Below are 21,040 nucleotides of genomic sequence, written 5' to 3' on the forward strand. Positions count from 1 at the left end.
CCCCGTGGTGCTGCAGGGTCCCCAGCCGGGCAGGAGCTCGGTGTCACTCCCCGTGTGCCATTGCCTGCGTGTGAGGGGACCCCTGAGGCAGACACGAAGGTCAGGGCAGTCCCAGCCCTTGGGGAGGGACCAGGGTGGAGTGTAAGACACGGGGAGGAGGTCCGCGGGCTGAGGCAGGGGGGACCAGGGCCCGGAGCATGCTCGGCACTGAGGCGGGGGGAGGCTGCTGCCCGCCGCCCCGCGCCGCCCGCGCTCGGCCCCGGCAGGAAGCAAACCGGCGCCGTTTTCCAAATCTTTATTGTAAATCAAGTCTGCGGCATGGCAGGAGCCCGCCGGGGGCCGGGGCCGAGCGAGGAGCGCGCAGCATCCCCGCCGGCGGCGGCGGCCCCGGCGGCGGCGGCCCCGGCGGCGGCGGCTCCCCAGCGCGTGCAAAGCGGGAGCGCGGGGCGGGGCGGGGGCGGGCGGGGCCGGGGGGGAGGGGGCTCGGTACAGCCCCGACCCCGCGGCCCCGGCCCGGCCCGGCTGCGGACGTAGCGCGGAGCGAGGTGGTGCGGGATGGCGGTGCGGCGGCAGCGGTGAGGTGAGGGAGCGGTGCCGCCGCCCCGGTGTGCTTGTCCCCTGCCGCCTGCCGGGACGGGGCCCTGCGGCTCGGCCTGCTGGGGCGAGGGGCTGGGGGGTGTTTTGCTCTCTTGGCTCTGGAAGCACCGGGTGTGCACCCCCCCCCACCCCCCCGTTCCCTCCCTGCCGAGGCACCGGCGGCACGGGCGGCACGGGCGGCACCGGCGGCACCGGCTGACCTTGCAGCGTTAAAATCATTAAGAAAAACTCCACTATTTATATATGTATATTAATGTCCCCAACCCCAGTGACAACGGTGGCTTCTTGCTCTGAAGCAGGGCCGGCCCCTCGCCGCGGGCAGCGCCCTGTGGCTGTGGCAGCTGTGGGGACCCCGTGGTGACAAAGGACAGAGATGGGGGCGCTAAGTCCAGACGCCCCCTTCCCGGGCTGGCTCCTGGTCCTCACGTCCCCCAGCCCACCACTGACACCCCATGCGAGGAGTCACCACCGAATTCAAGCCTGGGGGTGCCCAGCCACCCCTCATGCTGCTGTCACCTCCCAACGCCCTGGCATGGCAGCGTCCTGCCCTCTGCCCAGTGCCAGCACAGCCGAGGCGGCCGTGGGCGCTGCAGGCCCCCGGCTGGGCTGTCACACAACACCGGGGGGCACTGCGCACCTTGACCATGGCTGGGCTTGGGGACACCCTTGGTCCCCTTCTGCCACCGTGGCAAAAGGGCCCAGTGGTGGGCAGGGGAGGATGTGAAGGAGCCGTGCCCACACCGCTATGGGCATGAGGTTGTCATCCGATGCTGTCCTCCCGTCGAGTGTCACCAGGAGTGTCCACACACACACCGAGTGTCCCCAGGGGGTCTGAGTGTCCCCTCCCGCAGTGCTGAGTGTCACCAGTGGTCGAAGGGACCAGTGTGGGTCCCCAGTGCTTTGTGGTGCTGTGGGGTGGGTGGCCCTAAGGAGCCACCCCATGCAGGGTGACGTGTGCCATGGGGACAGGGTGGCACATCCCACTCACCTGCCACGATGATGAGGGACATCCAGCAGGTGCTGTCCCCCCACCCGGCCTGTGGGCATACAGGTGCCACCAGCCTGCCATGGGGCTGAGGTGACATGTGCCACCCCATGTGCCACCAGCCCAGGGCTCACCCTCTACCCCCAGCCCCAGGGTGAGCCCTGCTGTCACCTCCTGCCCCCCAGCCTGAGTGCCACCAGTCTGGGGTTTGCCTGCCTGAGCTGGGGGAGGGAGAGGGCCAGGACAGGACACAATCCCTGCCTTCAAGGGACAGCATAGCACCCATGGGTGCCATGACCTTGGGACCCCATGGCTGGGGTGTGCAGCCATGACTTTGGGAGGGCTTGGGGGGGGGGAACATACCCCACATGGGGGACTGCAGAGATGCTTTGGAGTGAGGGGACACATCTTGGGGTGCAGATCTGGCCCCAGTGGACCCCACACCAGAGCTGGCAGCTGGGGTGGGGGGCACATGACTCCCAGGCCCTGCACTGGAGTGGGGGGTTGGCCTGGTACTGGGCTATACTGGCCTGATCCTGGGGTACACTGGCTGCCATCTGGAGCCCCAGGCCCCAAAGCTGGAAGATGCTGATGGGGGCAGAGGGGGGGCTGTGCCATGGGGGGTCCCTGCCCGCCCCTGCGGGTACATTCATGGCGGTGCCGGGAGTGCCACCAGCCCCGGGGCGGGGGCCAGAGGGGGCCCCTACATTCGTGGAGGTGTGGTGAGGGGCGGGGCGGGGGAGGGGTCCAGAGTGCCCCCCCCTCCCCCGCTCTCCTCCTCGGCCGGGCACTCGGGGGGGGGTTGGGGCAGAGCGGCTCCGCTCAGGATCCCCCGGACCTGCAACACAGAAGTGGGCTGCGTTTAGTGTGGGGCAGTGACACGGGGGGGACACACGGGGGAGGGGGACACTGAGCTGGTAAGAGCCAGCACTAGGGTGGGGGCGGGGGGCTGCTGCCAAGCCCCTCCCTCCATCCGCCGTCTCTTTTCAGCTGCGGGGGGCACAGAGATGGAGACAGCACGGCCGGACACACAGCACACGGACAGACGGCCCGGGGGGCACAGACGGGCCCGGGGGGGCTCCCACGCCGTCAGGCTGCCGGACGGTGACGGTGACAGTGACGGTGACGAGGAGGAGACGATGGGGGGGACACGGTTACACTCCCTGCTGCGCCGGGTCGTACCTTCCTCGGCGGATGTTCCTTGGGGGGCGGCGGGGGGAGGGGAGAGGAGAGGAGGGTTAGTGCCACCTCCCCGGTCCCACGGACCCCCTCAGTGTGTCCCCCCCCACAGTGTCCCTGGTCCCACCGGCGGCACATGTGTCCCCGTGCCAGCCAGGAGCACACACACGGGGGCCACCGACACAGCCCCCAGTGCTTGGGGAGAGACACAGCCAGGACTGAGCAAGGGTCAGGGTGACAGCGACCCCCCCAGGGCTACAGGAAGGGGACCAGGGAGGGGTTGAGACAAGGGACCGGGCAGGGAACATGGGGACCAGGCAGGGAGAAGGGGACCAGGCAGGGAACATGGGACCAGGCAGGGACAATGGGGACCAGGCAGGGGCATGGGGACCAGGCAGGGGCACGGGGACCAGGCAGGGACAATGGGGACCAGGCAGGGACACGGGGACCAGGCAGGGACACGGGGACCAGGCAGGGACAATGGGGACCAGGCAGGGACAATGGGGACCAGGCAGGGACAATGGGGACCCAGCATCCCCAGGCCCCAGGAGACCACACTGCAGGAGATGCCCAGCTGGGGGGGGACTGGGGGCGTCCCCACCCAGGGGTGCCCAGGGTGTCCCCAGATGGGCGGGGCCTGGCGGGGTGTGGCCGGTGGCGGCAGTGGGAAGGGCTGAGCCATGCGGCGGCTGCTTACTTAAATCCCCAGCCTGTGCCCCCCAGGACGATGGCGGCCACCAGCACGGCCCCCGCGATGGAGCCGATAATGATATTGGTGCCACTGGGACCTGTGACAGAGGGGACAGGGAGGAGGGGACAGGGACACACGTCAGTGCGGGGGGCGGGGGCGCACAGGGACGCAACCCCAGGGCAGCCCCAGCGCTGTGGGGACCTGAGGTGAAGGACAAACCCAGCTGTGCCCTGCCGAGCCGTGGCACCGGGGTTGGGGGATGGTGCCAGCGGACTCCCTGGGGCGGCCGGGGACGAAGCAGGACATCCCAGGCCGTGGGGAGGGGGGAGAGCAGGGACACGGGGACCCGGCGGGGCGCACGGACCCTTGTATCGCTCGGTCTCCCCGGTGGGCTTCGGCTCGGGGATGGGGTCGTAGACGCTGCAGTCCTTGCCCGTCCACTCGCTGCGGCAGATGCACTTCCCCTCGTTGCTGCACACCTGCGGGGGGACGGCGTCACCCCCCCACTGCCACGGACCCCCACCCCCGGGCCCCGCCCGCCCCCCGCCCGCCCTGCCCCTCACCCCGTGGTCGAAGCAGATCTTCCCGTCCCAGCTGCCAGGGCAGGAGCTGAAGTTAAAGGCCGTGGCTGGAAGGCATTTGCGGTCGAGACACAGCATGCCGGGGCCGCAGGGGGTCCCATCCTCCACGTAGCTCAGGTCCGAGCCGTCCACCAGCTGCACATGGCCTCCCCTGCGCCAGGACGGGCAGGACAGGTGACACCGGGACACCCCCTTCTGCCCAGGGACACCCCCACCAGTCCAGGGACACCCCCACCAGCTCAGGGACACCCCCATCTGCCCAGGGACACCCCCACCCGCCCAGGGACACCTTCACCCGCCCAGGGACACCCCCAACAGTCCAGGGACACCCCCACCAGCTCAGGGACACCCCCATCTGCCCAGGGACACCCCCATCTGCCCAGGGACACCCCCACCCGCTCAGGGACACCTTCACCTGCCCAGGGACACCCCCAACAGTCCAAGGACACCCCCACCAGCTCAGGGACACCTTCACCTGCCCAGGGACACCCCCTTCTGCCCAGGGACACCCCCACCAGCTCAGGGACACCCCCACCAGCTCAGGGACACCCCCATCTGCCCAGGGACACCTTCACCTGCCCAGGGACACCCCCACCCGCCCAGGGACACCCCCTTCTGCCCAGGGACACCCCCAACAGTCCAGGGACACCCCCACCAGCTCAGGGACACCCCCATCTGCCCAGGGACACCCCCACCCGCCCAGGGACACCTTCACCCGCCCAGGGACACCCCCATCTGCCCAGGGACACCCCCACCCGCCCAGGGACACCTTCACCCGCCCAGGGACACCCCCATCTGCCCAGGGACACCCCCACCCGCCCAGGGACGCCCCCGTCCCCACCTGCAGTCCACGTATCTGTTTTGGTGGTAGAAGGTGGTGGTGGCGATCTCGCCGCTGAGCTCCCCCAGCCGCGGCGCGCCGGAGATGTTGGCGCAGAGGAGGAAGCCGCAGAGGACGTCCCTGCAAGGCGCCGGTGGCATCAGCGGGGCCGGCAGCTGGCACCCGGGACGGGGCACAGGGGTCGGGGCTCACTCACTGCTTGTTGCACTGCAGCCAGCCCAGCCCCTCACGCCCGCAGTTGCCCCTCTCGGTCCCCTCCACATTGAGCTTCTCGTAGCAGAAGCGCTCGGCCGAGCCTGGGAGTAAACTGCTGTCACCTGCTTGTCCCCTGCTTGTCCCCTGCGGGCCCCCCCCCGGCCTGAGAAAGCCGCTGAGGGCCCCGCACTCACCGCGGCCCCACAGCGCATTGCACTGCCGGTCTCTGGTCTTGCAGCGCCCTCCGTAGCACCGTCCCTGGGGAGCAGGAGAGGGCTCAGGGGCTGGCGAGGGGCTGGCGAGGGGCTGGCGCCTGCGTGTGCACGGCCAGCGAGGTGCTGCGAGGCCCCGGACAGCATGCCCGAGCTCCAGGGTGCTGGAGCCCGCGGGGACATGCTGGAGCCCCCGGGGACATGCTGGAGCCCGCGGGATGTGTCACAGCCCCACAGGATGTTCCTGAGCTCATGGCACATGCCTGAGCCCACGAGGCACACCCCTGAGCCCCATCGGGTGTGCCCAGGCCCCAGTGAATGTGTCTGAGCCCCACAGGATGTGTCTGGGTCCAAAAGGACATGCTGGAATCCGTGGGGATGTGCCCAAGGCCATGGGGCATGCTGGAACCCATGGGGGTGTGCCCAAGGCCATGGGGCATGCTGCAGCCCATGGGGGTGTGCCCAAGGCCATGGGGCATGCTGCAGCCCATGGGGGTGTGCCCAAGGCCATGAGGCATGCTGCAGCCCATGGGGGTGTGCCCAAGGCCATGGGGCATGCTGCAGCCCATGGGGATGTGCCCAAGGCCATGGGGCATGCTGCAGCCCATGGGGATGTGCCCAAGGCCATGGGGCATGCTGCAGCCCGTGGGGATGTGCCCAGGCCCAAGGGGCATGCTGCAGCCCATGGGGATGTGCCCAAGGCCATGGGGCATGCTGCAGCCCGTGGGGGTGTGCCCAGGCCCAAGGGGCATGCTGCAGCCCATGGGGGTGTGCCCAAGGCCATGGGGCATGCTGCAGCCCATGGGGATGTGCCCAAGGCCATGGGGCATGCTGCAGCCCATGGGGATGTGCCCAAGGCCATGGGGCATGCTGCAGCCCATAGGGGTGTGCCCAAGGCCATGGGGCATGCTGCAGCCCATGGGGGTGTGCCCAAGGCCATGGGGCATGCTGCAGCCCATGGGGGTGTGCCCAGGCCCCCTGGCCATGTGCCATCAGTGCAGGCTGGCCTCACCTGCTCGTTCTCACAGAAGTAGCCATCCAGCTTGTGGAGGTTGGGGGGACACTGTGGGGACAGGAAGAGGACAGGTGATGCCCCATTGCCCCCCAGTGTGCCCCTCCATGTGCCCCCCTGCATGCCCCCAGCCCGGCTGACCTGGCTGGAGTCGCCGGTGCAGCTCTCGGGGATGTCACACTCGTTGACAGCCTCCCGGCACGACACACCTCGGGGCTCGTACTGCAGGGGGCAGGAGGCCATCAGGAGCCCATGGCACAGCAGCTCTGGTGCCCACCTGGGACACCAGCTGTGCCCCCCAGCCCCTCACCTTGCAGCCTTTGCAGCAGAGCCCGTCGCTGCACATGGCATCGTGGGTCAGGGTGCACTTCTTGCAGCAGTTGCCCCCACTCTTGGCACACTCCTGCAGGGACAGCAGCCAGCATGGCACTGCCAGCCACCAGGTGATGCCACCACGGGGACAGCAGCCAGCATGGCACTGTGAGCCACCTGGCAGTGGCACCATGGGGACAACAGCCTGCATGGCACTGCCAGCCACCAGGTGATGCCACCATGGGGACAGCAGCCAGCATGGCACTGCCAGCCACCAGGCAATGCCACCACGGGGACAGCAGCCAGCATGGCACTGCCAGCCACCAGGTGATGCCACCACGGGGACAGCAGCCAGCATGGCACTGCCAGCCACCAGGCGATGCCACCACGGGGACAGCAGCCAGCATGGCACTGCCAGCCACCAGGCACCACGGGGACAGCAGCCAGCATGGCACTGCCAGCCACCAGGCGATGCCACCACGGGGACAGCAGCCAGCATGGCACTGCCAGCCACCAGGCAATGCCACCACGGGGACAGCAGCCAGCATGGCACTGCCAGCCACCAGGCAATGCCACCACGGGGACAGCAGCCAGCATGGCACTGTGAGCCAGCTGGCAGTGGCACCAGGGAGACAAGAGCCTGCATGGCACTGCCAGCAGCCCCCAGGCCCTGCTCACCGCCAGCGAGCCGCAGTCGCATTCCTCTCCGGCCTCCACGAAGCCATTGCCACACTCCGGAGGGTCCAGGAGCTGCCAAGACAGAGATGGAGTGGGGGAGGAGCTTCTGACGGGGGGGAGGGTCCTGGATGCTGCCACAAGCCCCGCCCCCAAAGGGACCCCCGAGCTGTTTGCTTTGCCCCAGGCTCCAGCCGTGTGCCCCGCTGGGCACCGCGGGTGCAATGCCAAGGTCATTGGCTCGGATGTGGCAGGGGCAGATCAGGAGGCGCTGGGAGCTTTCCCTGGGGCATTGTGCCCGCTCCGGACAGCCAGCCGGGGCCAGGGGAGGGTCGGGCCGGGGCGGTACCTTCAGGGGCTTGTTGAAGAGGCAGCTGCCGCCCCCGTCCTGCAGGAACTGGTTGTACTCATCGATGCTGCAGCGAGAGAACTTCCGCGGCAGGTAGTACCTGCGGGGCGGAGGGGAGCACCGTCACCCCCCTGCCGCCCAGCTGCCGTCACCTGGCACCCTGGTCACTTCACGACCAGGCAGGGGATGCCCCTGCCACCCGCGGTGACGTGGGGCGCGGGCGGTGTCTGTGGCAGTGCCACCCCAAGCGGGCACCCACCCTGTGTCCTCCATGATACAGCCCAGCCACGAGTCCGGACAGCGGCAGTCCCCTGGGAGGAGAGGAGCCAGGCTGGGGGTGCCTGCTGCCTTGCCACCCGCCTGGTGGCACCGCAGTGTCCCCCCGCTGTGCCCGTGCCCCTCCCGGGGGGGGCAGGTACCTGCAGCCGCCCGGTGCTTGTTCCACATCATGCCCACGTTCTGCCCCAGGGTCTGCGCCAGCGTCACGGCCATGGCTGCCACGTTGCCGTACTGCACGGGAGGGACAGGGGCTCACCACGGGGACCCCCCCAGTCCCAGCCTGCTCCCGTGGATAGGGGAGGGCTCCCCACACCCACCTCGTTGACACCCCCGGCGCGGGTGGGCGAGCAGATGCCCCCCACGAAGGCGGTGCCGCTGCGGCTGCTCTGAAACGTCCGACCCCTGCGAGGAAGAGGATGGTGGTAGGGGTGGGGGTGGTGGCTCCAGGGCCCCCGGGAGGGGTCGCGGCCGCGGCGCTTACGAGAAGAGGTGGACGGTGTCGCTGTGCTCCGCCGCCCCCTCCCGCCGGTACTTGGCGAACTCGTTCAGCGTCTCCAGGGAGTCTTGCCCCATCCGGATCCTGTCCTCCAGCGCCCAGGTCTCCATGGCCACCAGCACGATGCGGGTGTTGAGCTGCTCCTTGTAGATCTGGGAGGGTGAAGGGACAGCACTGCCAATGGAATCGCTCCCCGGGACCACCCTCCCCAGGACCACCCTCCCCAGGACCACCCTCCCCCGGACAATCTCTCTCCCCAGGACAATCTCTCTCCCCAGGACAAACCCTCCAGGCACCAGGGGTGAACCCCTCTGGGAACAAATCCTGCAGGACCTGGGCACAACCCTCTCCAGGGACAATCCCCCAGGGACAAACCACCAGTGGGACAAACCCACCAGGTGCTGCCAGCCAGCCCCCCTGGGGACAGAGCAGTAAGCTGCCAAGGAACAGACCCTGTGGGACAATCCTCCAGGGGACAACCCCTAAGGGACCAACCCCCCAGGTGCTGAAGCCCAACGCTCTGGGTGTGGACCAAGCCCCCTGGGGCCAACCCGGCAGGTGCCAAGGACCAGCAGCTGCAGTTGTCCCCTCAAGGACAAACCACCAGTGGGACACAGCTCCAGAGGCCAATCCTCCCGGGGACAACCCCACCAGGTGATGGGGACAAGCTCCCTGGGGACAATCCCTCCCAGGGACAAGCCCACTGGAGACCACCCCTCTGGGAACAAACTCCCACCAGGAGACAAACCCAGTGGGGACAAACCCAGCAGGCACTAGGGACAATGCCCTCTGCCCAGAGACGCCCACCAGGGACACGTGCTGGGAGTGAGCCCCCCAGAGACAAACCCACCAGGTGCCAGGAACTGACTCCCCCGGGGACCAACCCCACCAGGGACGAGTCCTGACCGGGGCACAGGGCCCCTGGGCACAGGGCCACCCCTCTCACCATGTCAGCCAGGTTGACCACAGACTTGGCGAAGTTGCTGGTGAGAACCACGGACTTGCGGAGCTGCAGGAACTGGGGGGACACCAGGGGCCAGGTTGGGCCGGGAGGGGGCACTCCAAGACCCCACCCCGCCAGCCCTGGGACCCTCCCAGGTTACCAGCTGATGGTCGTTCACCACGGCCAGCTCGATGTACTTGGTCTCGCTGTGCACCGTGTGCTGGGCTCGGCGAACCTGCGGCAAGAGCCCAGCCTGAGCCCCCCGGCGAGAGCCCAGCCCGAGCCCGAGGTGAGAGCCCAGCCCGAGCCCCCCGGCAAGAGCCCAGCCCGAGCCCCCCGGCGAGAGCCCAGCCCGAGCCCCCCGGCGAGAGCCACCAAGGACCTTGCTGGAGCTCTCCCTTTGGTGTCTGTCTGTGAGGGATGCTTGGGGTGCACGGAGTGGAGAAGCTGACTGGGTGGGCTTGGGGATGGTTCCCCTCGGGCTGGTGGGTCCCCAGGGCATCCCCGGGCCTGGGCAAGAGCAATACCCTACAGATATAGCCCCAGCACCCTGCAGACACGGCCCCAGCACCCTGCAGACACGGCCCCAGCACCTCAGGTGAGCCTGGCTGCCCCCCTGGCAGAGCTGTGCCATGTGCAAGTGGCCACCCTGCTGAAGCTGATCTGGCAGCTGGAGGCCAACCCGTGTCCAAACATCCTTGTCCCCTGCCTGCAACCTCTGTCCCCTGCCTCCTGTCCCCCCCCTGTCCCCCCCCTGCCCCCCACCAACCTGCCGCCGCCGCCGCAGCTTCGGTAAGCCGCCCGAGAGGTCCCGGTGCAGTGCAGGGAAGAGGCAGCCTGCAGGGAAGGGACAGAGCTGGCGAGGTGCAGGAGGACGTGGCGCCTCCGGGGCCACCGGGGCCACCGGCAGCGTCGTCAGTGCCGAGGGCTGGCCCGGCGCGAAGGCTCACCCGGCTGGGTGCAGCTGGGGACTCGCTGCACGATGTGCGGTCGGAGGCCCTGCCGCGGGGAGCTGAGTGTCAGGGCTCAGGCAGGCGGCAGCGCGGGGTGGGGACAGCCGCGTCCCCGCGTCCCCCGGGCCGCCCCTGAGCCGCAGCCAGCCCCGCAAGGCTGCGGGGGGGAAACTGAGGCAGGCACGCAGCGGGGTCCCGGTGCCGTCGCTCACCTGCCTGTGCTCAGTGCCCACCCGGGGCTCGATCAGGTAGGTGGCTCGGCCGTCCGAGAAGACCCCCCTGGCACGGAGAGATGTGGTGACAGGGGACAGGGGGGTGCAGCCCCCCCGCCCCCTTCCGGCCCGCCCTGGGTACTCACCGCAGGCCCTGGCAGCTGGAGAGAGCCACGAAGGAGCGAGGCTGCCCCCGGATCCGGCCCTGGTAGTAGCAGTGCTCCCCTGCACCCTGCCGGGGCGGGGAGGGGCAGCTGAGCCTGCCGGGCCCGGGCCCCGAGTCCCATCCTGCCCGGTGCTGTGCAGGCAGCTGCCCCTTTGCTGGCAGCCCCAGGAGCCCCTGGGCTGGGGGCTCTGGGGTTCACCAGTCACTGGGGTTCACTCACTGTCACCCCTGGGGTGCCCTTGCTGCCCATGGCACCCAAGTGGGCACCCAGCACAGGCTGGCAGTCTGTGCCAAAGCACCTTGGGGATCACCAGTCGTGCCAGCACCCACGGGAGGGAGGCCCTGCCCTCTGCACCCACCCTGATGCATGGGCTGGGCACCCCGGGGGTGAGGGCACCACGAGGGCACCCAGGTGGAGATCCTGAGCTGCTGGTGGCCACCCCTGAACTTCTGGGCTTAGAAATCTGCTACCATGACTCCAGAGCTGGCATGGCACAGCCTGGCATGGCATGGCACTGCACACCGTGGCAGAGGGTGGCACACTGTGTCACTGCATGGCACAGCATGGCACTGCACACCGTGGCAGAGGGTGGCACACTGTGTCACTGCATGGCACAGCATGGCACTGCACACTGTGGCAGAGGGTGGCACACTGTGTCACTGCATGGCACAGCATGGCACTGCACACTGTGGCAGAGGGTGGCACACTGTATCACTGCATGGCACAGCATGGCACTGCACACTGTGGCAGAGGGTGGCACACAGTGTCACTGCATGGCACAGCATGGCACTGCACACTGTGGCAGAGGGTGGCACACAGTGTCACTGCATGGCACAGCATGGCACTGCACACCGTGGCAGAGGGTGGCACAGTGTCACTGCATGGCACTGCACACTGGCAGAGGGTAGCACACTGTGTCACTGCGTGGCACTGCACACCTTGGCAGAGGGTGGCACACTGTGTCACTGCATGGCACTGCACACCGTGGCAGAGGGTGGCACAGTGTCACTGCATGGCACTGCACACCTTGGCAGAGGGTGGCACAGTGTCACTGCATGGCACTGCACACTGGCAGAGGGTGGCACACTGTGTCACTGCATGGCACTGCACACCGTGGCAGAGGGTGGCACAGTGTCACTGCATGGCACTGCACACTGGCAGAGGGTAGCACACTGTGTCACTGCGTGGCACTGCACACCGTGGCAGAGGGTGGCACAGTGTCACTGCATGGCACTGCACACCGTGGCAGAGGGTGGCACAGTGTCACTGCATGGCACTGCACACCTTGGCAGAGGGTGGCACACTGTGTCACTGCATGGCACTGCACACCTTGGCAGAGGGTGGCACACTGTGTCACTGCATGGCACTGCACACTGGCAGAGGGTAGCACACTGTGTCACTGCGTGGCACTGCACACTGGCAGAGGGTGGCACAGTGTCACTGCATGGCACTGCACACTGGCAGAGGGTGGCACACTGTGTCACTGCATGGCACTGCACACCGTGGCAGAGGGTGGCACAGTGTCACTGCATGGCACTGCACACTGGCAGAGGGTAGCACACTGTGTCACTGCGTGGCACTGCACACCGTGGCAGAGGGTGGCACAGTGTCACTGCATGGCACTGCACACCGTGGCAGAGGGTGGCACAGTGTCACTGCATGGCACTGCACACCTTGGCAGAGGGTGGCACACTGTGTCACTGCATGGCACTGCACACCGTGGCAGAGGGTGGCACACTGTGTCACTGCGTGGCACTGCACACCTTGGCAGAGGGTGGCACAGTGTCACTGCATGGCACTGCACACCGTGGCAGAGGGTGGCACACTGTGTCACTGCATGGCACTGCACACCTTGGCAGAGGGTGGCACAGTGTCACTGCATGGCACTGCACACTGGCAGAGGGTAGCACACTGTGTCACTGCGTGGCACTGCACACTGGCAGAGGGTGGCACAGTGTCACTGCATGGCACTGCACACTGGCAGAGGGTGGCACACTGTGTCACTGCATGGCACTGCACACCGTGGCAGAGGGTGGCACAGTGTCACTGCATGGCACTGCACACTGGCAGAGGGTGGCACACAGTGTCACTGCATGGCACTCACCGTGCTGTGGCTGCCGTTGCTGCCCGTGCCAACGTGCCGCTCCTCGTAGTGGGATGCAAGGAGGTGGCTGCCAGGAGCAGGCAGGGGTTGAGAGGTCACAGTGGCAGGAGGAGGAAGAAGAGGAGGAGGAGGAGGAGGAGGAGAGAGAGGCAGCATCCTCATCGTGCACCCTCATTGTGCACCCACCCCCCACCCACGCAGGTGGCATCGCCCTGGCATGGGGGCCCTCAGTTGGTGAGGGTGCTGGCATCCCGCGGGTGCTCCCACAGCCTGCAGCCCAGCCCCTGCCCCCAGGACCCCCAGCGGCTCCACTGCCTCCCTCCAGCCAGGAGCCAGTGGCAGTCCCACAGCAGGTGCCCCCAACCCCACAGCAGCAGCCCCCAAGCCCCAGCAGGTGCCCCCAGCCCCATGGTGGTGCCCCCAAGCTCCAGCAGGTGCCCCCAGCCCCATGGTGGTGCCCCCAAGCCCCAGCAGGTGCCCCAGCCCCATGGTGGTGCCCCCAACCCCACAGCAGGAGCCCCCAAGCCCCAGCAGGTGCCCCCAGCCCCATGGTGGTGCCCCCAACCCCACAGCAGGAGCCCCCAAGCCCCAGCAGGTGCCCCCAGCCCCATGGTGGTGCCCCCAAGCTCCAGCAGGTGCCCCCAGCCCCATGGTGGTGCCCCCAAGCCCCATGATGGTGCCCCCAGCCCCATGGTGGTGCCCCCAAACCCTGCAGCAGGTGCCCCCAGCCCCATGATGGTGCCCCCCAGGTACACAGCATCTGCTCCCAGCCCCAGGGTGGGTTCCCAGCCCCCCGCCCCCCCCGCCGCTCACTGGTTCAGCCGGAGGTCGAGGGTGAAGGCGGAGCCGAAGGCTTGCACCAGGAAGCTCACCCGCGCCAGGTGCAGCCCCTGCGAGAGAGCCGGAGCCGGCAGCCCCCAGGGGGGGTTGAGGACTAAAATAACAACCCCCGGGGCAAAGCCCCCAGGAGTGCCCCTCGGTTTATAACCCCTCCCCCCCAAAACCCAATGCAAAGCCAGGAGCTGCATCTTGCTCCTCATCCTCACTCCTGCAGCATCAGGATTGCAGCTGCACCCCAGCACCTGCACCCCAGCACCACTTGCATCCCATCACCTGCACCCCAGCACCACTTGCACCCCAGCACCTGCACCCCAGCACCACTTGCATCCCATCACCTGCACCTCAGCACCTGCACCCCAGCACCTGTACCCCATCACTCATATCCCATCACTCATATCCCATCACCTGCACCCCATCACCTGCATCCTCTCACTCATATCCCATCACCTGCACCTCAGCACCTGCACCCCAGCACCACTTGCATCCCAGCACCTGTACCCCATCACCTGTACCCCAGCACCTGTACCCCATCACTCATATCCCATCACTCATATCCCATCACCTGCATCCTCTCACTCATATCCCATCATCTGCATCCCATCACCTGCACCTCATCACCTGTATCCCATCACCTGCACCCCATCATCAGCTGCATCCCATCACCTGCACCCCATCACCTGCACCCCATCATCAGCTGCATCCCATCACCCTCCTGCTCAGGAGCTGTGTTTGCCTGGGGGCTTCTGGAGCATCATCCCCAGTCCCCCTGGGCCCAGCTCAGCCATGGCAGAGCCTCTCCAGCTCCCTCCCATCCTGTGGTGCCTGCTGCTCCTGACCTAATTCCTGCCTGAGCCCTGACAACCTCTCAGCACAGGTGAGGGTCTGTCACCAGCAGTGTGTCCCTTGGCAGCCCAGCAGCTCCACGCCGGGGCGGGTGGCAGCCAGGGGAAGCCAACTCTTCCTCGGGGTGCCCCGTCCCCTTGCTGACACTCTGGGTGCAGCTCAGGGTGGTGACATGAGGACAAGGACCCATCTGCCACCGCCCAGCAGCCCTGGGAGGGCACACTCCCAGCCGTGACGGTGGGCACCAGGTCAGGCAGCACAGCCGGGAGAGCCTCAGGGGACTGCCCTGAGATCCGCAGCGGCTCCACCGCCCTGTGGTGCCCTGGCTTGGCACCTCCCCAGTGCCCCTCCGGTGCCGGCAGCACCCTGGCATCCCTGGCACCTCCCGGTGCCCGGCGGCTTTTCTCTGCCCGGGGTTTCAATCACCCTTGCAGCAGCTGCCGCTCGTTACTGCTCCTGGAGAGCCCGGGGGGGGAGGGGTCGATGAGCCTCGGCCCCCGCGGCTGCCACGCCTGGCTCTGAGCACCGACCCCCACCCTACAGGGTGCCACCCCTGGGCTCTCTCAATGCCAGCACACCGGGCACCGGCCGCGGGGGAAGGTCGCCGGGCAGTGCTGAGGCAGGGAGGGGGTGGCTGGGGGGGTGGCACCATGTGGGGCTGCTCCACGCGGCTGGGGTTGTCCTCCGCGGCACTGGAGCCGTGAGTCCGTCCCTTCCGCAGCAGCTCTGCCAGCCTCCCCCTGCCCCTCGCACCCTGCCCGCTCCCATTCCGTCTCTCATCGCCCACACGAGCCTCGCCAGCGCCCAGCCCCGATGGCACCGTGTGGCACACAGCAGTGCCCCGCTGGGGGCGGGGGGAGGGCGGGGTGACAGCAGCGCTCGGTCCCCAGGGGGTGAAGGTCCCGGTTTGGGCTGCTGGTGGCCACACACGTGCTGGAGTGCGGAGCAGCTGGCACCGGCAGCTCGCTGGGGACGTGCCCACCCCCCCGGGGACCCCAGAAATGGAGGACGGGGGGGTTGTGGTTCACTTACAGAGCCTCTTCCTCCTCCTCCTCCTCCAGGATCATTCCTGACCCTGGTGTCCAGCTGGTGCCTCTGGACCTCTCCTCCCGAGCTCTGCCCCACCAGCCTGCTGGGGTGGGTGATCTGGGACACCCCCTGCCCGTCCTGCCATCCGGCCCGGGGCAGCCTCCGCTGCAAGCTGGCCTGCGCCGCGGGACCTGCGGGCAAGGCAGCTGCTGGTGGCGGCCCAGGGGCGGCTGGGGGGAGCAGGGGGCTGGAGCCATGGGGGCTGGGGACATGGGGGGCTGGGCATGAAGAGGAACACCGGAGGCTGAGCACATGCAGGCTGAAGATGTGAGAGGCTGGAGACACAGGGTGTTGAGGCTGAAGACAAGGAGGGTGGAGGACACAGGGGACTGGGGACAAAGAGGGACAGGGATGGGGACTTGCTCTGGGGGTGACTCAGGTGTGGCACTGAATCCCCAAGGGGACACCTGTGTCCTGGGTGGGATGCCCAGAGGGCATGGGGGTGGGTACAGGGACACGCCTGAGGGTGGGTGGCTGGGAGACACGGGAGGGACGCCCAGGCCGGTGCTGTGTCCAGCAGGGGACACCCCAGGAGCACAGGCTTGGGGGTGCCCAGGGAGCACAGGCTTGGGGGTGCCCAGGGGACATGTGAGACCGGTATGGGGACACAGGTGGGGGAGGAAACTCAAAGGGCCTCAGTGGCATCTCCTGGAGGGAGCACTGAGGGGACACGGGGGGCTGGTAATGGGATGCATCCCGGGGGGGGTCACCCGGGGGATGTGGAAGGGCCCCAGGAATGCCATGGCACCTGGACTGGGTCTGGGCACGGCAGAGGGGACACCCAGGGGACAAGGGGAGCTGGGATGAGGACAACTTCTGAGGGGATGTGCAGGGCTGGGCTGGGGACACATCCCAGTGGGAGATGCTGAGCCGGCATGGGGACACCTCCGGCAGGGGACACAGAGGGGACACACAGGGCACAGAGGGCTGGTAGGGGAACACCTCCCGAGGGGACATGGGGAGCCTCTGTGGGGACACCCCTCCAGAGGGGACACCCAGGGCACAGGAGAGCAGCTGTGGGGACACTTCTGGAAGGACCATGAGGGGGCCACTATGGGGACACCTCCATAGGGGACATCCAGGGGACATCAGAGGGCTTCTATGGGGACACATCGCAAGAGGGCACGGAGGGCCGCGGTGGGAAGACCTTCTGGGGGACAGCCAGGGGACAGGGCAGTCGATTCGGGGTCACCTCCCACGGGGGACATGAGGGGCGGCCGTGGGGACACCTCCCGGAGGGGACAGCCGGGGGACGCGGCGGGAAGCGCTATGGGGGCACCTCCGGAGAGGGCAGGGAGGGCTGCCACGGGGACGCTCCCGCGGGGCCGGCGCGGGGCAGGGGTTGCGGGGCCGGTGGGGGCGGCGGGGGCGGCAGGTGCGGGGCCGGATGGCTGCGGGGGGGGGGCGCGGGCCCGGCCCCTCCCGGGGCGCTGCGGGGCGGCGCTGCGGAAAAATGTGTCGATGCAGCGAAAAAACCGCAGCGGCGGCGGGCACCGGGGCCGGGCACCGCCACCGGCAGCGACGCTGGGGCCGGGGAGCGGGGCCGGGGCCATGCGGGCACCCGGGGGATGCGGGGAGCGGGGCCAGGAACTGAGGGATGCCGGGGCCGGAGCGGCGCGGGGACCGCGGGGACGCGCGGAGCGGGGGGATGCGGGGAGCGGCGGTGCGGGGGCCGGAGCGATGCCGGGCGCGGAGCCGTGCGGGGCCCGGGCCCGGGACCTACCTGCCCGCGGGGTGAGCGAGAGCAGCGCGGCCAGCAGCCAGCCCCGCAGCGGGCTCATGGCTCCCTCATAATCCGAGCGCGGCCGCGCCGGGCCCGTGCAGCCGGGGACCGTCCTGCCCGTCCCTCCGGTCCCTCCGGTCCCTCCGCCCCGGGCCGGGCAGGGAGCGGCCGCCGGGCCCCGGGAGCGCCGCCCCCCCTGCACGCGTGCACGGCACCGGGCCCCCCGCCACCGGCACCGGCGCCGGCAGCGGCACCGGCAGCGCCCGCCCCGCCCCGGGGCCGCCCCGCCCCGGCCCCGCCGCCCCCCTCCCAACCCAACCCCGGTCCCGGCTCCCGCCGCCCCCCCCCCCCCGCCAGCCCCGGCTGCCGCAGCGCCGCTGGCACCCCCGTGGCATTGCAGCACCGGGGCCCGGCCGGTATCGCCCCCGGGCCGGTGTCACCCACACTCCCCCGGTACCGGAGCCCCTGCTCTCCTCCTCCCTACCCACCGCCCCGCTCCCAGTACCATTTCCCGAGCCGGTACCGAAGCCTCCACCGGTACCCGGTCCCCAGCTAGGACTGGAATGGAGAAGCCATCCCAGACTTCCCCCAGCCAGCCCCAGACTCCCCCCAGACAGCCCCAGATGCCCCCCAGCCAGCCCCAGACACCCCCCAGCCAGCCCCAGACGCCCCCCAGCCAGCCCCAGACTCCCCCCAGCCAGCCCCAGACACCCCCCAGCCAGCCCCAGATGCCCCCCAGCCAGCCCCAGACACCCCCCAGCCAGCCCCAGATGCCCCCCAGCCAGCCCCAGACTCCCCCCAGCCAGCCCCAGACTCCCCCCAGCCAGCCCCAGACGCCCCCCAGCCAGCCCCAGACTCCCCCCAGCCAGCCCCAGACGCCCCCCAGCCAGCCCCAGACTCCCCCCAGCCAGCCCCAGATGCCCCCCAGCCAGCCCCAGACGCCCCCAGCCAGCACAAGAGATCTCCACACCCATGCTGGGCTCCTATCAGTACATTTCCCTCCCCCCCCCCCCGAGCGCCCAGCCCCCCATCAGGGACAGGAGTGGATGAGCCAGCACCAGACACCCTCCCCAGTCGGTACTGGACCATCCCAACCAGTACCAGCCCCCCCAGGCACTATGGGACACCTCCCCACCGGTGCTGCCCCCCAGCCAGTACCAGGCCCCCTATCCAGGAGCCCTCCTCAGTATCCAGCCCCCAGCCCCCAGCTGGGACTGGAGTGGGTCAGCCGGTATCAGTCAGTAGAGAACCACCAGTACTGGACCTCCCCCAGTCAATACTGGACTCCACCAAGGACTGGACTGCCCAGCCAGTGCCAGCCCCCAGCCAGTGCCAGCCCCCAGCCAGTGCCAGAGCCTCTCACTGAGGCTCCCATCTGGTCCCAAGTCTCTCACTGGCCCCTGGCCAGCACTGGAGGCCCTCCAGCCAGCACTGGAGCTTCTAACTGGTATCAGGCTCCCAACTGGTGCTGAACCCCACCCTGTACCAGGACTCCCAGCCCTTATCAGGACCCTCAGGCACCATCAGAGCCTCCCCAGTTGGGATTGAAGCCCCCCAGCCTGTGCCCAGTGTCCCCAGTCAGTGCTGGTGCTGGCTGTGTGACTCCAGCTCTGGCTGGATCTGGGGGACACTGGAACTGGGGATGCTGGCAGCTGGGGAAGTAGGTCAGCCCTGGACCTTCACTGGTGGGTGGGTGCTGAGGGGTCTCCACCCACAGCCAGGCTTAACCCTCAGGAAGTAGCAGAACCAGGGACCCCACCTTGGGGTGCCCCAGCTTCAGGGGGTGCTCCAAGGCCATGTTCCTCACCTGGGGCTAAGGGACAGCTCTTGAGGGGATAGAAGCTCCAGCAGTGTCCTGATAGCTCAGCTGTGGGGTGGGGGGGTCCAGCACTGTGGGGGGTGGACACCCACCCCATGGGGGGACCATCCTGAGGGCACTGGGGGGGTCTGAGCCTCAAGGTGATGGTCAGTTGAGCAGTGCAAGGACAATCATCCTGGAGACCTTCTGGAGCAGCCCCAGCTCCTGCTCCCCAGGCACTGCTCAGTGGCCACAGCCAGGCCCTGGGTGTTGGTGTCTCCATGGGTGCTGATGGGCAGTCCCTGCCTGTGCTCGAGCTGGGGGTGACCCCCACACTGCTCCCCAGAATCCCAACCCCCAGCTCCCATCCCTCACCCTGCTCCAGGAGCACTCATCCCACACTCCAAGCTTTTGCACCACCTCTCCAGCCCAAGCCCCCCTGAGCTGTCTCTGCTCAGGTTCCAGCCAGCACCCAGGGAGGGACTCCCCACATCTCCTCTCCTCCTCCTCTCCACAGCCTCGATGAACCCAAGGAAAGGATGATTCCAGCACCCATCCCCTCCCCCTGGCCCCTCAGGGACCCCTGACCCTGTGTGTCCCCTTCCCACGGACCCTCCTCTTTTCCAAGCAGCTCCTCCTGGCTCCCCTGCCCCTCCTCCCTTGGCCTCCCAGGCCTGTGGAGCCCTCGGTGACAGCTCTGCAGGTCTAAGGCACCTGAAAGCATCAGGCTGAGCTGCTGGGAAGGCTGAGTGCCACAGGCTCCCTCCCCACGCTGAGCCCCTCTTGAGGGTGGCCACTGTGGCTTTCAGCACTCTGTGCAGAAGCTGGGGGCAGGGAAGGGAAGGCAGGAGGGGGCAGGGAAGGGAAGGCAGGAGGGGGCAGGGAAGGGAAGGCAGGAGGGGGCAGGGAAGGGAAGGCAGGAGGGGGCAGGGAAGGGAAGGCAGGAGGGGGCAGGGAAGGGAAGGCAGGAGGGGGCAGGGAAGAGAAGGCAGGAGGGGGCAGGGAAGGGAAGGCAGGAGGGGGCAGGGATGTGCCTGAGGCTGGGAGCAGGCAGGAGGCTCAGCTCCAGCTCCTTGCCCTCAGCACTCTGCAGCAGTCCCAGGCTGGGAGCAGCTTCACCCCAGCTGGGCTCTAGCAGAGGAGTTGCTGAGGAGCTCCTGCTCAGGTTGGGGCCTCCCAGCCTCGCCTGGAGCAGCTGCCCCACTCCCCCCCATCAATGGTTGGACTCAGTGACCCTAAAGGAGCAATGCTGTGACTCCAGGATTCTGAGCTCAGCATGGGGGGGACAGGGCTGTGACCTGCTGCCCTCAGACCTTCATCTTCCTCAGTGCAGGGTTTTCCCCATGGATATTAGGAACTTTCTTCACTGCAAGGGTGGTCAGGGACTGGAAGAGGCTGCCCAGGTGGAGTCACCCTGCCTGGAGGTGTGCAAAACCAGACAGCCCTGGCACTGGGGGCCATGGGGCAGGGGTGGTAGGTGGCTGGTTGGACTGCCTGGCCTTAGGAGGCTTTCTCAAGCCAAACACTTCTGTGGTTCTCTGAGAATCAGCCACGAAGGCAGCAGGGAGGTGAGGAACCTGCAGCATCAAGCACAGCAGAACTGACTCAGCTTCTGCACCTCAGCCAGGTCTGCAAGGCCCAAGCTCTCCTGGGGAGCCTCAGGGCCAGTGCCAAAGGGCACTGACTGCTGCTTCAGAGGAGAGGCTCTGCACCTGGTGACAGCAACCTCACCTCCAGCCTCAAAGCCTGCACCCTGCCCAAGGCTCCACAAAGCAGCTCTCAGCCCCCCCAGGCAGCCCCCCCCCCATGTAGGTCACTGCTCAGCGTTGGAAAGGGGCAGGCAGCAACCAGGGCTTCCCTCCAGGGAAGGGCCAAGCTTGAAGGACACTTTGTCACCTCCCTGCTGCTCTCCCAGTGCCATCTCTGCCCCTGCTCCTCCACTGAGCACCCCTGGCACAAGGTAG

At 68.3% G+C, this 21,040-nt stretch overlaps 1 protein-coding gene across 1 annotated transcript; it reads right to left on the bottom strand.

Annotated features, from left to right (window-relative positions):
- Positions 1–1,924: 1,924 nt before the first annotated feature.
- On the bottom strand, positions 1,925–17,537 carry ADAM11 (ADAM metallopeptidase domain 11). Its single transcript, XM_054176831.1, has 26 exons — positions 17,279–17,537; positions 15,499–15,686; positions 13,597–13,673; positions 12,784–12,850; positions 10,659–10,744; positions 10,513–10,579; positions 10,298–10,346; positions 10,117–10,184; positions 9,508–9,582; positions 9,351–9,422; positions 8,390–8,556; positions 8,226–8,310; positions 8,049–8,139; positions 7,889–7,940; positions 7,630–7,729; positions 7,284–7,355; positions 6,604–6,696; positions 6,435–6,515; positions 6,294–6,344; positions 5,264–5,327; positions 5,071–5,170; positions 4,875–4,994; positions 4,016–4,184; positions 3,817–3,931; positions 3,459–3,549; positions 1,925–2,782 (listed from the first exon to the last, which is right to left on the bottom strand). Exons 1-26 carry the CDS (start codon positions 17,334–17,336, stop codon positions 2,737–2,739), a joined length of 2,304 nt encoding a protein of 767 aa, XP_054032806.1. The 5' UTR covers positions 17,337–17,537; the 3' UTR covers positions 1,925–2,736.
- Positions 17,538–21,040: the final 3,503 nt, after the last annotated feature.

Source organism: Dryobates pubescens, chromosome 36 (assembly GCF_014839835.1).
Source record: "Dryobates pubescens isolate bDryPub1 chromosome 36, bDryPub1.pri, whole genome shotgun sequence".
NCBI lineage: Eukaryota > Metazoa > Chordata > Aves > Piciformes > Picidae > Dryobates > Dryobates pubescens.